General features: G+C 49.1%; 4 protein-coding genes across 4 annotated transcripts; 3 read left to right on the top strand and 1 right to left on the bottom strand.

Annotated features, from left to right (window-relative positions):
• Positions 1-431: 431 nt before the first annotated feature.
• Positions 432-2,357, top strand: N7506_006584 (WD40 repeat domain-containing protein; the record flags this gene model as incomplete). Its single annotated transcript, XM_056955877.1, has 1 exon — positions 432-2,357. The coding sequence occupies one exon, from the start codon at positions 432-434 to the stop codon at positions 2,355-2,357; it is 1,926 nt and encodes a 641-aa protein (XP_056810211.1).
• A 733-nt stretch (positions 2,358-3,090) lies between these two features.
• Positions 3,091-4,637, top strand: N7506_006583 (transcription initiation factor IIA large subunit; the record flags this gene model as incomplete). The annotated part of the gene is made up of 4 exons (XM_056955876.1): positions 3,091-3,108; positions 3,250-3,351; positions 3,588-4,549; positions 4,598-4,637. 4 exons carry the CDS (start codon positions 3,091-3,093, stop codon positions 4,635-4,637), a joined length of 1,122 nt encoding a protein of 373 aa, XP_056810210.1.
• Positions 4,638-6,213: 1,576 nt separating this feature from the next.
• Positions 6,214-8,104, bottom strand: N7506_006582 (zinc-coordinating transcription factor SFP1; the record flags this gene model as incomplete). Its single annotated transcript, XM_056955875.1, has 3 exons — positions 6,214-6,525; positions 6,598-7,660; positions 7,764-8,104. 3 exons carry the CDS (start codon positions 8,102-8,104, stop codon positions 6,214-6,216), a joined length of 1,716 nt encoding a protein of 571 aa, XP_056810209.1.
• A 5,653-nt stretch (positions 8,105-13,757) lies between these two features.
• On the top strand, positions 13,758-14,747 carry N7506_006581 (uncharacterized protein; the record flags this gene model as incomplete). Its single annotated transcript, XM_056955874.1, has 1 exon — positions 13,758-14,747. One exon carries the CDS (start codon positions 13,758-13,760, stop codon positions 14,745-14,747), a length of 990 nt encoding a protein of 329 aa, XP_056810208.1.
• Positions 14,748-16,268: the final 1,521 nt, after the last annotated feature.

Genomic DNA, 16,268 nt, shown 5'->3' with positions numbered 1-16,268 from the left:
TGAACACTTCAGAGCTACTGCACAATTAAATGACCCTCTTTGAAGGATGAAAGGATGCAAATTAACTTATTTTCTCTTTGTTCGCCCGACTGAATGAGGCGCGAGGGACTTGACGCCAAGCCGATCTTCATCAAAAGAGGCAAGCGCCTGGCATGATGTGTCAGCCCAACACTAGTCCCAATTAGGTAGGATGTTACCCAGGGGACCGTTGCTGGGGGGAACTTCGAGGTTTTAGCAAGAGTATACCTGCTATTTATTCCTTCCCCTGGTCGACCTGGCTTCTCTCTTCTCTATCACCCAAAGCCTCTTGCTATATCATCATCACTGCATACTTTTCCATTGTTTGACATTGTCTCAACCACATCGATTAGTATTCTGCATCTTCTATTAGGGCTGGTCCCGTTGCATCTACTTGGAGCAATTATATCACTATGACTTCTGTCAGTGTGTCCACCCCGGTGAAGAGCCACACTGGGCTCTTCTCGACCAAAACTGCTGGAGGCCGTATCCCTCTGAGCCCCTCGCCAAACCCCCGTGCCAGCGGCCAAGAGTCGCCTTTCACCCCTCCTCGCCAGGCAGACTCCGGCCGCGGACAAGCCAAATCTGTCTACGGTGGAAACCTGTCCGCCCACTTTGCCAAGACGTCAGTGTCTAGCAAGTCCTCCATCTCTACCAAGCCCTCTGCTTCTACCAAGTCCTCGGTACCCGCCAAATCCTCCGTCTCAAAGACAACTCGCTCCACATACCGTGAATCTCCCAAGTCGAACATCGCCCGCACACGCAAGTCACCCAAGCACCTGGAGCTCGGAGTGTCTGACTGGACTTTGACCGGTACAAGCGCCACAAGCGCAAACACACCTTCCAAGGAGCGTGTTCGAAGAGAGACTGCTCCTCGCACTCGTTCAAGCAAGACCACTGTGCGGATTTCCCACAACGCCGGTGATCGTTTCATCCCAAACCGAGCCGCGAGTGAGGGTCTGGCTACAACTGGTGCCGCGAAGCCCGAAGAGAGTCAACGCCCTAAGAGTGGTGGCAACGGTAATGATGGGACCTCAGTTATTGCATCGGCAGCCAGTGCCAGTGCTTTCGACATGGGTGCCCGTGGATTTGACGATGATCTGAGCTCTGCTTTGGAGGGCTTGGGTCTGGATGACAACGAGCCTTCCACATACACACGCCCCGCCCTAGAGGCAACTGCATACAAGTCCTCTCTTGCCGAGGCCTGTGGTGTCAGCATGAACACTCGCATTCTCGCCTTCAAGCCTCCTCCCCCTGAGTCATCCAAGCCCATTGATCTCCGTGCTCAGTACAATCGTCCTCTCCGTCCTGCCAAGTCAACAGCTGCTCAGTTCCGTCGCCGTGTGCAAACAGCACCAGAGCGTGTTCTGGATGCCCCTGGCCTTTTGGATGACTACTATCTCAACTTGCTTGACTGGAGCTCTGGCAACCAGGTCGCTATCGGACTGGAACGCAACGTGTATGTCTGGTCTGCCGAGTCTGGAACCGTCAACTGCCTTTTGGAGACCGACCCCGATACCTACGTCAGCAGTGTGAAGTGGAGTGGAGATGGTGCTTACGTTGGCGTTGGCCTGGGAACTGGTGAGGTCCAGATCTGGGATGTCGAGGAGGGTTCCAAGCTGCGTAGCATGTACGGCCACGACTCCCGTGTCGGTGTCATGGGCTGGAACAAGCACACTCTTTCTACTGGAGCTCGCAGTGGTCTCGTCTACAACCACGATGTTCGCATCGCTGATCACAAGATCGCCGAATTGGTTTCCCACACCTCTGAAGTCTGCGGTCTCGAGTGGCGTGCCGACGGCGCCCAGCTCGCGACTGGTGGAAACGACAACCTCGTCAACATCTGGGATGCTCGTTCTCTCTCTGCTCCCAAGTTCACTAAGACCAACCACCGCGCTGCCGTCAAAGCTCTCAGCTGGTGCCCCTGGCAATCCAACCTCCTCGCCACTGGCGGTGGTTCATACGACCGTCACATTCACTTCTGGAACACCACCACTGGTGCCCGCACCAACAGCATTGACACCGGTTCCCAGGTGACTTCTTTGCGCTGGAGCAACCACTACCGCGAGATCGTTAGCTCTAGCGGATTCCCCGACAACTCTCTTAGCATCTGGAGCTACCCCACTCTGGTTCGCAACGTTGAGATCCCTGCTCACGAGACCCGTGTTCTTCACAGCGCTATCAGCCCAGATGGTCAGATGCTGGCTACCACGGCTGCTGATGAGAGCTTGAAGTTCTGGAAGATCTTCGAGCGCAAGGCTGGGACCAGTGCCTCCGCTGCTCGTGAGGGTGGTGTTGGCAGCAAGGCCCAGATGACCAAGTCTATGACTATCCGCTAAGCCGTGGCAGCGGAACTCTGCACATTTTTCTTTAACTCGCTCGATACCCTGGTTCACTTTTGAAAGCATTGATGGGCTGGGACATAATTTGGTGTTGGGGCTTTTTTTTATCTCTGTTCGGATGATCTTGGTGTCTCGGATGGCGTTTTTGTTCGTTGTATCTATTTTGCCGTATGATGGGTTTTCAGATTGTACAAATACCATCGCTATGGCGTGTTTAATACATTGCAAGTGTCGATTTTTGAAACTTCAGAATTCAGTACCAGATGTGTTCTATTTGACCAAGTGGCTGTATGAGTATAGTTGGAGTCCCAGTCCAAGTTGATGTTGGCGGCACCAAATCAAATCCACTCTTGGCGGGATGACATAAGATGACATAAGCATCCATACAGACGGATTTCCACCGCCTTGCCGTATCCTTCACCTTTAGCAACTCATCGGGAAACTCTCCATCTTGCTTTTGAGACGTTTAGTGGTTTGCGGCTCACTTCTTACGACTTTGATTTTTGTTTGTCAGTGCAAGACCTACGGTTTTCCCAGTCGCTCGCTAGACACTGCGTCATTCCCGGAAGGGCAACTTCTCGGCAACTTGATTGCGACAGCACGCCTTACTTCTTGAGCTTGCCCAAGCTACCCTTGTTGGGAACAACAATTCAGATTCGCCTTCCTCTCCGCCTTCCACTCCGCTCACTTTTCGGTCTCTTTCACCGCTTGCCCTCGTCGCCCACCAGCCATGTCCAACCAGCAAGTCGTAAGTCCAGGCAGACCACCATAGCCTTTCTCAAGCTCGCGGCTATGTCCTCTAGTCTATAGTGGCGGCTCCTGGTCTTCGAGTCTGGCTATGTTGCACTTCCTTTGACACAACATGAGAGCTAACACTGTCGACTCATAGGGCGTGGTCTTTGAGAAGGTCATCCAGGAGGTCTGCGACTCATCCCAGGTCGACTTTGAAGAAAGTGGTGTCGATCAACAGACTCTGCATGATCTGCGAGATGTGAGTTATCCTCTCTTTCTAGTGCCAGGTCATTTTGAGGTGGTTGATCTTGGTCGGCCAAAAGCGGGGGAATCCGAGGTGCGGGAGGCGGTGCTTATGGGGGAACACCGACTTATGAGTCTTCCCTTTATATGTGCCGCTGGTACCCGCTTAGGCATTAGACTGCCAAGCCTTTATCCCAGCCATCATCTCATTCGTCCATGACCCTGTGGTATAATAATACTGACGTTAAACAGACCTGGCAAAAGAAGCTCTCTTCTGTCAACGTTGCCCACTTCCCTTGGGACCCTGCCCCAGTGCAGCCTACTCAAAACCCCATCCATCCTCCTGCGACTGTACCCTCCAACGCTCCTCGACCTCAGCCTCCGCAACAACAATACATTCCTCCGCCCGTCTCAATTCCTCAACATGCACCTGCACAGATTCCTGGCCCCATGTCCATGGGCGGTCCTCGCATCAAGACCGAACCTGGGTCTGGTCAGGTCCCAATGCCTCAGATGACACACCAGATGACATCTCAGATGCCGCCGCATGGTATGAACCCTCAGTCAGCTCGCGACCGTGCTGCGAGTGCTCTCCAGCAGAGATACGGTGCTGCTGCCGCCACATCTGTTAGTCAAATGCAAGCGCAGGCCCAGACTGGACAAGGATACCCCCAGATGCACCCCAATGCCCATGGCCAGATGCCACATATCAAGCAAGAACACGGATACCCTCCTATGGGAGGTCAGACCGATGGTGGTGGTGATTCTCTGGCTGAATGGAAGGCCGAGGTTGCACGCCGCAGGGCAGCTGCTGAGGGCGGAGAAGGTGATCGCATGCTCCGCGAGCACCTCAAGCAACGTATGAGCGGGCTCGAGGGTGGTGGTTTCATGCGCCCTCTGGCTGAGCACGAATCATCTGCCAAGATTGCCCGGCGAGCAGCCATCAGTGCTTGCATCGAGCAAGACAATGAGGTATCTCCCTCGGCTCCCCCTATGTCTGGACAATTTGATGGCGCAGACGGCGAGGTCAAGGAAGAAGACGAAGATGCGATCAACTCCGACCTCGACGACCCTGATGACCTCGTGGCCGACGATCACGATGCCGACGAGTCAGAAGGTCAAGTCATGCTTTGCACATATGATAAGGTCCAGCGTGTCAAGAACAAGTGGAAGTGCACCTTGAAGGACGGCATTCTGACCAGTGGTGGAAAAGAGTAAGACCAACTGCCCGCCAACGATGACATTAACGCTAACCTCACTAGATATGTCTTCCACAAGGGTCAAGGCGAGTTTGAATGGTAGTCAACCGACACCACCACAACTCTGCATTTTCCAACCCATCCTCCAACATCCTTTTTGACGACTTCATTCCCCCGTTCTGTAACAATTTCCCATTGTGTTCACGACACAAACGAAAACAAATATCTACGTCTTTCCATTTACGCTCTCGAAACGGATCCTTCAAGCGAAATATTCCTCTCATGATTTCCACTACCCGGATACTGAAATATGTCACCGGGTCTTTCCCGTGTTTTGCTTGGTTTTGAGCTCACGGCTCACGGCGCTTACTAGTGAGATTGGATGGGGTTGCCTTTTTTTTCATGTTTAACCTTCATTCCCTTTGCGCTTGACCATGCCTTGTTAGGGCTGGCTTTACTCTAGAACGATATGCCAATATGGCTAGGTCTAATAAAATCATTGAATGACTGAAGTCCCAAGTAAAAGGTTCGTGCCTGGCCTCCCCGGCCTTGAGATTCTCGGACAGTGCGGTCATTTCTTTTGAGTTGGGTTTGCGTTGCAGTCTAAAACATCCCGGTGGATTCGTCCGTTCCAGGGTTTTCACTGGTTGATGTTGTACCGACAACGTTGGTCCAACCCACGGAGCAACTGTAGGTGTCTGGAGGAAGCTGATGAGGCGTCAACCTTGAGATACAGGGTAAAATGAAGATGAAGCCAAATGGCAAGACTGCAAAGAGAATAAAAATCATAGACAAAAACCAAAGTGTATCAAAAATCCATATCTACAAAAAAGTCCAACGCCGATAAACCGCACTTTTTATAATTTCCATTCCCATTTTTCCCAGGCCCCCGGACCCCAGTTCCAGTTCCATTCGTCTCACAGGGAAGAAATCGAACACCATGCAAAGGGAGAGCGACATGCTGGCCTCAACATAGTACACAGTCCCATGTCACGCAGACCTCAAATCATCCCCTTCGTATGCACTTTTCAGTGCTTTGAAAGTGCGCAAGGAACATGCTCGAGCTTGCGAGCGACCGTTATCTTCCCACGAAGAGGCACGGCGAGAATGTCGAACGCAGACACAAGCATAAGAGCAAACATATAAAACCAAAAACAAATAGCCAACCCATACATAAAACGTGAAGCAAAAGGAAATCAAATCAGACGGGGGATCTGTACCGAAAGTCCCCTCGTGCTTCCATAGAAGCGAAAACGTATGAGACGCAAGAAGAAGCGGAGAGAGTCAAGACAAAACAAAACAATCAAGCAAGGAATTGTTCTATACAGTCCTTGGATGCCGGCATTGTTTTTTCCGGGTCTTCGATCAAGGTAAGCTCTATTACCAAGCCAATACAGAAATTTGTAGGCGAAGGAGGTCAAGCAAGAAAACAGTCATGATAGTTGGAACATACCGCCGAAGCAAGAACAAGGCCTGTCCTCCAAAGCCAAAGCCAAAGCCAAACAGCAATTTTGCGAAGAGAAAAGGTTAAAAAAATGTGACTCAAGACAAAACTCCAAGACCGGAACCAAAGCAAAATCATGACATCGTGTGGAGTGCTCTCGCTCTCGAAGGCCGTTGAGATCGTTCGCATTAGCTGAGAATTATGTATGGACATACGACACAGTTTGTTCACAGGTTCACATGAGACCTTCTTCGCCAATTCCGGGGAGACCAGCTCCAGCAACGTTGATGTTCTGTCCTTGCATGACACCACCGCCCATGGCAAGGTTGCGGCCTCCGAGTTGGAAGTCTGGGTTGCAGGGTGGGGAATGCGACTTGTGGTATTTAAGTCCGTTCAAGTTCTTATAACGTTTGCCGCACACCTCGCAGCGGTAAGGCTTCTCTTTCTCCATGCCAAGAGTGCCTGGGTAGGGCGCTGAGGTTTCCGGATTGACAATGGAGAAAGTACCGTCAGCATTGTCGTGAAGTTGTTGGTTGTTATGGCCATGCTATGAAGTGAAGAGAAAAAAAAGGTTAGCCGGGGTTCCTTTAGTAGTTTGATAACTAAAGTTAGCACTTACAGCTTTGTGATATTTGAGCCCATTCTGGTTCTTGTATGCCTTTTCACAACCGATGACGGGGCACCGGAATGGTTTCGGCTCCTCATTGGGAAGGATAACGGTTGTATCGGGGACACCGGCCAACAGCTGCTGTTCGCGGATGCGACGGGCGATATCGCTATTTGGACCGTATTGGGCTCCACTGAGCTTGAAGTGGGCATTGGGAGAGCCCATGCCACCGCTCGGGCTGAATAGGCGCTTGGCTGGTTCGTCGATGCAGAGATCGACCATGTCATTATTGTTACCGTTGAAGCGGCCAAACTGGTTCTGGTTCTGGCCCATGGTGTTATTTTGCATACTGAGGTCACCAAAGCCACCCATCATGTTTTCGTCTATTTCTGCAGGGGTCCCTGGTCCGGACGAATCGGGTGTGTTTCGGAATTGTGAGTTTTGAAGAGGGTTTGCCATCAAAGTTGGGGTGTTGACGGAAGAGACAGTCGGATTGTTCTGCAGAGAAAGAGGCCGCCCAGATCCGATCGGTGTACCAGGTTGCGATGGGGTGCTGAATCCTTGGTGGCTTGGAAGCATGCCGAGATTTAATTGCCCGGGGGTGAGGTTGGAATTTCCAAATCCTCCTTGTCCATCATGCATCTGGGGGGAGAACAACTGCGATGTTGAGCTGTCACCATCGCCAAGCGCGTCGTCCAACTCCATGTCGTCAATTGTGTCCAGGTCTGCGTGCTGTAACGGGGATGGGTTCTGTCCGAGTTTACGCTGCATGTCCAGGGTCCGGTCGGGCTGCAGGCCACGTCCTTGGTTGCCATGCTGTTGACTCTGTTGTTGTGCGATTGCAGCGGCAGCCAAGGCAGCTCGATTTTCACCCTGGCTTGGCCGGTGCCCTTGGTTGGGCGACTTGGTCGCATGGGCTTCTTCGTAGTGTTGTAATAGGTCGTGGAGTGTTGGTAACGTCACACCGCAGCACGAAAAATCTCGCATGAAATTTGCTTCTAGCTTCGGGAGATACGATGAAGAGTGGAAAGACGGCGACTGGAAGGTAAATGGCGAGGTGCCAGTCATTATGATACTGCGGAAATTTTCCTTGGTCAGTCTTTGATGCGGTGCAACAGCAGCAGCAGCAAAGGCGTTTTTTTGCTGGCACACTGCCTGATACCGGGAAATCAACTCACTCATCACGAATCCAGCTACCAACAGAGACACCACCCCAACTCATACCACCAACCAAGCTCCCCGCGAGGGACTCGCGACGGCCTTTGTCGCGGGCAGAGCCGGACATGGAGATAGGTTTCGTCCCATTGCCCCATTGTGCTGTGGCTGCGCCGATCGAGTCCTTACGAGGCGGGGGTGCCTTAAAAACTCCGAGTGCTCCTCCGGGGAGATGTGAAAAGCTCCCTGTGCGCTCGCCCGTCCCGGCTCTTTGCAAGGCCGAGGTTAGGTTGGACGCCTGCTGGCCCGGCGGCGACACTGAGGTTGTCCGGGTAGAAATATCAATGGGAGCAGCGCCCGTCATCGTGAATTGCCGGTATAGTTAATTCTGGCAGAAAATTCCGTGGTGGTTCCGATGGGAGGTCGGACGAGGAAATATCCTGGTTCCCTGTCTCTGGTCTGCGCGATGTCACGCCAAACCCGAGGGGCTTATTACAACGACCTTACTTCGAGTCCCGCGTTGAGGCGCGAAGCTCACACAGAGGGATGCGAAAGCTGAAATAAATGGGGGAGTGCAACTCGAGACAGCCGGTGCCCCTCGATGAGTGGACTTTTGAGTGGACGGCGGATTTTGGGCGGGTTCACAAGAGCCCACTCGGATGCGATCCCGCTTTTGGCAGAAAGTCGAGTGTGAGATCGTGAGGCAACTCCGGGAGGATTATGAATTGGTGCTTTTGAAGTTAAGTCTGGGATAAGAACCAATATAAGCAGTAGGAGTGATAAGATGAGGAATAGTAAGGGACAGCCACTGTATGAGATGGTTACCAACCCGCTCTTCCGGAATAGGACAGGCGCCGTGACCCACGTGATCTCATTTCTAGTGGTCTTGAGTACGCTAAAAGGCCAGTGATGACCGAATTACGATGTTAAATGAGTAGATCGCAAATGCTAGGTAAATCTTAGCAGATCCTAGACTATCCCGGTGCAACCAACAAAGTATAAGGTCCAACTGGAAGCGTTGTGGCATGCTCAAGTGGCATTCTGAAAACGTCACTATCGATAATGGTGTATCCGAATTACCTGAAACGGAACTAGTGTATTATGACTAACGAGAAATATAGTCCCTGGAAGTCGATGATGTCGATATAATTCATGGCTATTATATCCTGCTCTTATGAACCAGTCGTATACTTCCATTCTTACAACCTCCAAATGATGTTCATTGGGGTTGTATTAATTTCCCCCGAATTGTGCTAGTAATATCATTACACTACTTTTACTATTACCGAAAGGTTCTCCCGAGTCGCCTCTCAGTGGGGCTACCACCCTCTGCTAGTCTCGCTCATCTCGCTGAAGAATCGCCTTCGATGCCAAGCTCCTAGATATCTGGTCAAATAGCCTCACATCGCACGGAGGAAAGGGTACTATCGATCTGAAAATCCTTGCAAAACCCTGGAAAATCCGGGGTCATCTGCAAGGGGGATCTGAGATAAGAGCGATCTGGGTGGCGGGATTTGCCTTTGCCCATACTGCGTGCGGAATACCGACACGTTGTGATCCATAATTGCGCGGTGGCATCTGTACTAGAGACGATCCCCCTTTTTTCCATGCGCTCTCACGTTGAATAACGTTGACGTCTGATCGGCAAATGTACTCTGTACCTTGAACGGAGTACTCTGTACTCCGTACTTGGAATAACCACAATGCCAGCTCGTTGTTATTTTGTTTTACCAAAACTCATTATTTGGCCGATACACGCTAGAACGTGCGGGAGAAAATGGGGGCTTCTAGCGGTCAGCAGAATGGGTCCTCGGGATTTTAGGGGGGATTTTAGCAGATTTAGGGCGTAATTTACTGGTACCAACGTCGACTGACCTGAAACCCGCCTCGTACTCCGCTGGAAAGGGGAACTCCCGAGGTTCGGAGCCTATCCGCTATACCCGTAGTGGTGATAAACACAGCGCTATAGACTGCGGATGCTATGCACTATTATAGTCAGTATGAAACCCGATTTATAGTACGGAGTCCGAAGTAACTGAAACATTTTCAAGTGTCTTGCTACTTCGGAAGTACTTCGGCTCAAGCGCTCAACGGCCGACCTGCACCTGCAAGCATGGAAAACAACGTCGCCACCCGCGTAATCTGCCTCGTCTAGACCGTTCGGCTTATGGATACTTGTATGCACTGCACATTGCATGGAGTACTCTGTACTCCGTACGAGTCATCCTCATAAGCCCCATCATTTTACTTTCCGTTCCGGCGTACGGGAGAAACCTAGTTGTAACTACCGAAGTTATTCCAGCCCAATATTCAATGACGGCAGCCCAAAACTAAAAGCTAGTGTAACGTATTATGTAGCTAACTGGAACGAAACGCGCGCCCGAAAGCTCTTGTCCACTGAACTTACTCTTTTGGGTGTCGCCCTGGGCCAATTTTTGGGCGGATGCCGCGCAGTTGCCTTCGGGTCCCAAATATGATGCGTCCATTTGGTTGAATTGCTTATGGTGCATATACAAGCACAGTCTAATTAAACAGCTGCGTAAGACTTACTCCGTGCATTGCGTGATTGATCTAGACATGCGATTATCACTTCTCCATTAAGGGACATCCCGCCTGTATGCAAGCTTTAGTTGACTTTTAGTCTATACAGTAGTTTTAATGCGAAATCCTCATAGGTGGAGATGTATACCGAGTCAGGGATCGTGAACACCCTGCATCATAGCCAAGTCATTGATTACAGCGCTTAGTTCATTGATCTGCAATCGGAACCATCCTGATAAGGGGCATATCACCGACCCCTTACCGGCCTTTCCACTATCAACAGCGACCCCGCGTGGCTTGTTTTGCGGGGAATGCAAGGTTTTGTACCAAATATGCAACTTGAGACCATCACAGTTCGACGTGTCGCATGACTCGTATCTACTCCGTAGATAACTTATTCACTTTTTTGAACTATGCAGACACGGCTGAGGCAGATGATTCTTCTCGATCAATCAATCTATTTTGCTAGTCTATCATGTTACTGAGCGACCATTTTCATCTTTTTCTACTTAAGGTTTCCCAGAATACGGAGTAAATTGGTGCCGATTGAGGCGAAGTAGCCGTCGTTGTATTCACTATGGCATCGAGCCGGCATTTGATCTGACGCCGACGATCTATCTCTATGTACTTTGAATATCTCCATTGCGGTGGCCGCCCCTTGGTTTTCCCCCAGGTCGTCTACCAACTGCTTACCAACCGGGATCTTATCTCCTTTCTTATGCCTGTACACACGATTTTGAACGAATTATGGCCGTCTTGGTGAGCGATGTAATACATCCTACAATCCTTCTTCGTCAAATTCGGTCAGCAAACTTGGGGAATTCTGAAGAAGACGTTTCGCATTGTACGGAGTTTAATTCAGGTACTTCTAAGACCCTCAATAGCCGGCTTTAGCTTCTACATTCAATCTTTACTTGGTTGTCCATGGTTGCAACCACAGTCAAAAAGCTGCTTTGGTCTTCAAAATCACAGCTGCAAAGGTAGAGTTTTAGCTATGCCATCAGGCATCATCGGTTATGCCAGTGCATATGCACATACCTCAGTACAAGGAGGCATTCTGTTATGCCTTGACATTATCACTTATCACAGCCCCAACTCTCATACCTCCAGTATCACTCGAAGTAGAGCTCCTATAAGCTGGTAAATCTATTAGAATCGCAGCATCAACTCCATACTCCCAGTATATAAGTCAAGACACCTGCCAGAACATCGGGGGAAATGATTTCTGGTATTCAACCTTGGAAGATGGACTCCAGGTGTCAGGCGGCAAAGTACAAAAGAAAAACCTTGAAGATCTCTATTATGGTCCAGGAAACAACAATAATAGAACTAAGGAAGGAAAGGAGAGCAAAAGAGCTAGTAGGATCTATATAATAAGGCTTCTATCCTTCCTATACACGTGACGGATCACTTGACCTTGTCGAAGTCTGCCTTACCAGAGTACCTACCCAAATACTAAAGTCTAGCAATCCTGATATTAACGCCCAGCAAAACCCAAGCTCAGTCTCTTAAACTTGTAGAGTATGTAGTCATATAACTTCCCAGATAGAAATAAAGTTAGTTTTACTAAGAATATGTTAATTATTGTCTTTTTATGTAGATAGGTTATGGCAGTGCACTGTAAATAGCTAGTCATGTTACATTTGGTCTACTGCATGGCTTAACACGTCAAGGAGCCTTGGAAGATGGACCTCAGCCTCCAAATACTACTCCGTATTACATACATACTTTCACCCGGGCGAACAGTATGGTGCATGGGCTGTGACTAGTCAGAAAGACCTGCATATACGAACGGCGATCACCAAACTTTCGGCGGCTATCAATTAATTCCGGATATCTGATTCTTATTCTTCGAGCCATCCTTCAAGCTCTGTCGAATCTTCATTTCGCGCAATATCAGCTGTTGATTTCTATATTTTTGACTGTTTTGATTCGCCTGGAATCCAAATTGAGCCGGATTTGGGATGTTTTCATATGGGTGATATATTCCCTTCAAATTCTTTCGCGGTCTGCTTGGAGAGAAATGTGAGATATGAAGGCACTCGCACAATATGACTTAAAGTAGGTCTGGCTTGACAGTCACACAGCCCCCCAACCTCCAGGGCTTATGCACAAAGCCAGGTTTGTTTAGGCGTTGAATCACCTTCCAGGCAGTGGGATGGACCCTTCCCACTAAAGGCTTGGCTGCGGCTGAGTGCCCGAAAGGCGCGCACTTGGACCTAGATCCTGGATGAGAGAAAATATTGAAGTATTCTCTTATGGTTTCTCCCTCACTTGCCATTCCTCACAATCATCTACACTGAGCACTTCACCTTATATCTCGGGCTACGTACTGGCTCATGCCTTCGAAAATCCTCTGATTATGCATGATCCTCCAGAATATGAAAATGTGGCCCTTCAAAGTCGATGGTCTGTCGGACTTAAAACACCACTCCTCATGGTGGGATCTTTTATAATTGGTCCGCAATCACGATTTTCTTCATTTAACCATACTATCAGCTCAGCGTTTGGGACTAATGTTTGAATAAACAGCATTTCTAGTCGCTGCTCTGCATGCCATCTTCTACCAGGTGCTTACGGGGACGCCTACTGAAGGTCCCGAATCACGAGTCCCTCAGACATACGAGACGACTATCTCCGTCATTTTGTCGAGCACATTCACCTTGCTAATTCATTTCTGCTTGGGCCTTTCTTTCACGCAATATCTATGGTATATACTCCGACGCCAGCCCCTCGCGATCTTAACCATCGAACACATCTTTACCCTACGCTCGAACCCTTTATCATTATTCGATAAAACAATATTTCGAAGGGCGCGTCCTCTTGTGATGGTCGCTATTTTCTATTGGTTCGCTTCTATCGCGATGAGTTTCCCGCCAGGTGCAATTACTGTGGTTTCCAGTCTCCAGGAAGTTCGCGTTCTGAACGCCGATGTTCCCACGTTCAATGCCTCGGATGTGAGTTAGCTTCAAACTACCAGCTCTCTCTTCTGACTTTGAATAGTTTGGGGACATGACCATCGACTCGATCAGAAAGAAATCGTTGTTTCATTTGACTGGATTTATTGGCTCTCCCGCTACGGGCTGGCATAAAAGCGACCCGCTTTCCCTGTCTCTCGATTATAACCTCAAGCCTGCACTTCATGGCATGATTCACAGGACTATTCTGGCGAAGCGTGTTGAGGATGCTTCATCAACATGCTCAGCCAATTGCTCCTACAGTCTGCATTTCACTGGTCCATATGTTCAATGTACCTTGATTACCAATACCAGCACGTTACCGTATGAGAACGATATGATTCCCATCTTCAATTCATCTACTGGGCAATCTTCAATCCGGTATGACTTTTACGATGATCCCAAAATCAAGGACCCCCGTCTCACAGTTACATTACAATATCTACATCTTCGCCTCAGAATCTTAGAGAAGGCCCGCTCGACGGCGATGATCGGACAATTCCCGAATGGAGGATAGACATGGTCAATCATCACTGGACCTGTATTCCATCACGGGCAGACTACACTGTCCTCACGACCTACAAGGATAATGTCAGATCTCTCGAGGTCAATATCGATGAAGGTTCCATTGAACCTCTAATGCCTGCTCCGCCATCTATCATTGATGTTGATCGTGAGAATCCCAATTTCACGTTGCCCTTGAATTCCGCCGTGGCACCAATCTTGAGAGATGCCAATCTCTACAGCATCATAACTCCTGTGATGAAAACTATTTCAGGCTCATTCAACGCCACATTTGTTACTCGCGCAGATAATACTCCTTCATTTCACAACGACTCGGATAGCTTCGACTATTACAATTTCACAACCACATTCCCACCATATGACCGCAGCATCAACCCCAACGACTTTTTCCACAATAGCACCAATGACTACATGACTATTTTGCCAATCGCTCAGTATTTCTCTGGTGTCCATATTTCGCCCTCGTTTTCCAATATATCAGTCAACAATGGCGGCCTCTTCACAATAAACGAAACCAGTATCAATACCATGCTGCAAGACGTGGTTCTATCTATCATCAGCTACCAACCCAATAACTGGACAACGAAGGTTAATCAAACACGCAATGAGATCCGCAATATATACACCTTTTCGCGCCCACTCAACCTATTTCTCCCATACGGCTTAATGCTCCTGGGCACTCTGTACGCCATGGCTTTTGGCTTTTACGCTTTAAGGTCGAACGGTGTCCCCGCGACGGATGGTGGATTTCTTCAACTTTTCACCACTGCTCAGAGAAGTGAAATTGTTGATAGAATTGCGCGGGGTGGATGTTTGGGCGGGGAGGAGAATGTTTCCACGGCGCTGAAGGATCTGAAGATACAATTCGGCGAGCTAGTTGAGACAGTAGACAATTCAGAGATAGCACTGCTCTCGACGGCAGGATTTGGGACTGAGCATGAAGTTCGCCCTTTGAATAGGGAGCGAATTTATGGCAGCCTATGACAATAACATCTGACCTATGCTGTTTGTGCTTATATTTCTGGTGATAGTCATATATATGAAAATGCGGCCTTGCAAAGCCGATGGTCCATCGAAAAAAACAGCATTTGCATCAGAATTAACCGCTGATGTTTTGTAGTCCATGAAAAGTACAGAATTATCTGTCCCTTCCAGCTTCGCTTCCTGCGGACCCACATGACCTGGTATCCATGAACTCAACAGTCATTAAGTACTACTTCCAACTAGCATATGTCAACATTAAGTACTGCTTAATCTCCATTCTTGTTGTACTCATCAGGATTTCAATGTATCATAGACTATTTTCAGCAGAAGACCTCGAGAACCAAGATAGGGGTTGAACCTTATCTTGCATACGGAGTACAGCACGCGCGTTATCCGTAGGATGTACTCCGTACATACTGTACATACCTCTTTTCGGGCCAAGCAAGTACCTTGGGAGGGACCTTTTGTTTTCATTTGGATGTGGGGTTAACAGGCAGCTGGGCTAGCCTCTTACACGCCGAGTTTACACCAATTAAGCATATAATCATGCACCGCCCCTAGGTTAGGAAAATGCGTCTGCAAATTCTTCCTTCCAGCCGAGGACATTTGTGAGACATGGCTCCCTCGGAGCCGAAAGTCTGACTACGCCTTGAAGCCTCACTGGTGTGAAAGAGACATGGATGGGGAAGGTCACAATCGTAGGGTTTGATCAGCAAGAAAAGAGACCAAATTATGCTCTGGCTATGGTTTGAGACGGGTAAGCCCGATCAACCTGACGTTTTCAATGTTACTTCCAGGATTACGATCAAGAAATAGCGGTCAAGACAGATGATAGATAAATTGTGGTGATCTGACAGCCGAGCGTGGGACAGCACGGCCAATAATCTTAGGCTCGTGTCGTACCAACGAGGCTCATCAAGTCCGGCTGGTGAAGGTTTCCAAGGAGAAAGACACATGGTAGGACAGATCTATTGCGCATACAGCCGGTGATATCTCCAATTCATCGGTGAGAACCTTAGTCCTAGTCCAAGCCCTAATTAAGATGTACTTGGGTTCTGGGCGCATCGGAATCCGAAAACCGAATTGGTTCTCCTTTTTACCGAGTCACGCCTTATATTATCCGTCATGTGGTTGACCAAGACCCTTGTCATTGGATGCTGACAATTTAGGGTACACCGAGACTATCGATGAAGTAAAGTAGATAGTGCACATCCTAGCCCCAGAATTTCACCGGGAAACGTGCGGAGAAAGAAATGGGGTTGGGGGGGCCCATATGAGGGGCAGGGGGAAATGAGGGGTCTCACCGAAACAAAAATCCCAGCATAGCCACCTGGGCACTGGAACATTGTGGATCGAAGATCTGATGAAGTCTCACGTATCCAATCAACAATAAACGTGCAAGGAGAGATTTAAAATAGTCAAAGAAAAACAAATAACAAAGGCAAAATAAAACAAAACTGCCTGATAAGGAGTTGCGTATAGTTGCAGGAAGATTAACAACAAGGGGCCTTGGCAAGATTG

This window comes from Penicillium brevicompactum (genome assembly GCF_028827555.1).
Source record: "Penicillium brevicompactum strain IBT 35665 chromosome Unknown utg000005l_segment0_segment0, whole genome shotgun sequence".
Classification (NCBI taxonomy): domain Eukaryota; kingdom Fungi; phylum Ascomycota; class Eurotiomycetes; order Eurotiales; family Aspergillaceae; genus Penicillium; species Penicillium brevicompactum.
This window is presented reverse-complemented; position numbering and strand designations above follow the sequence as displayed.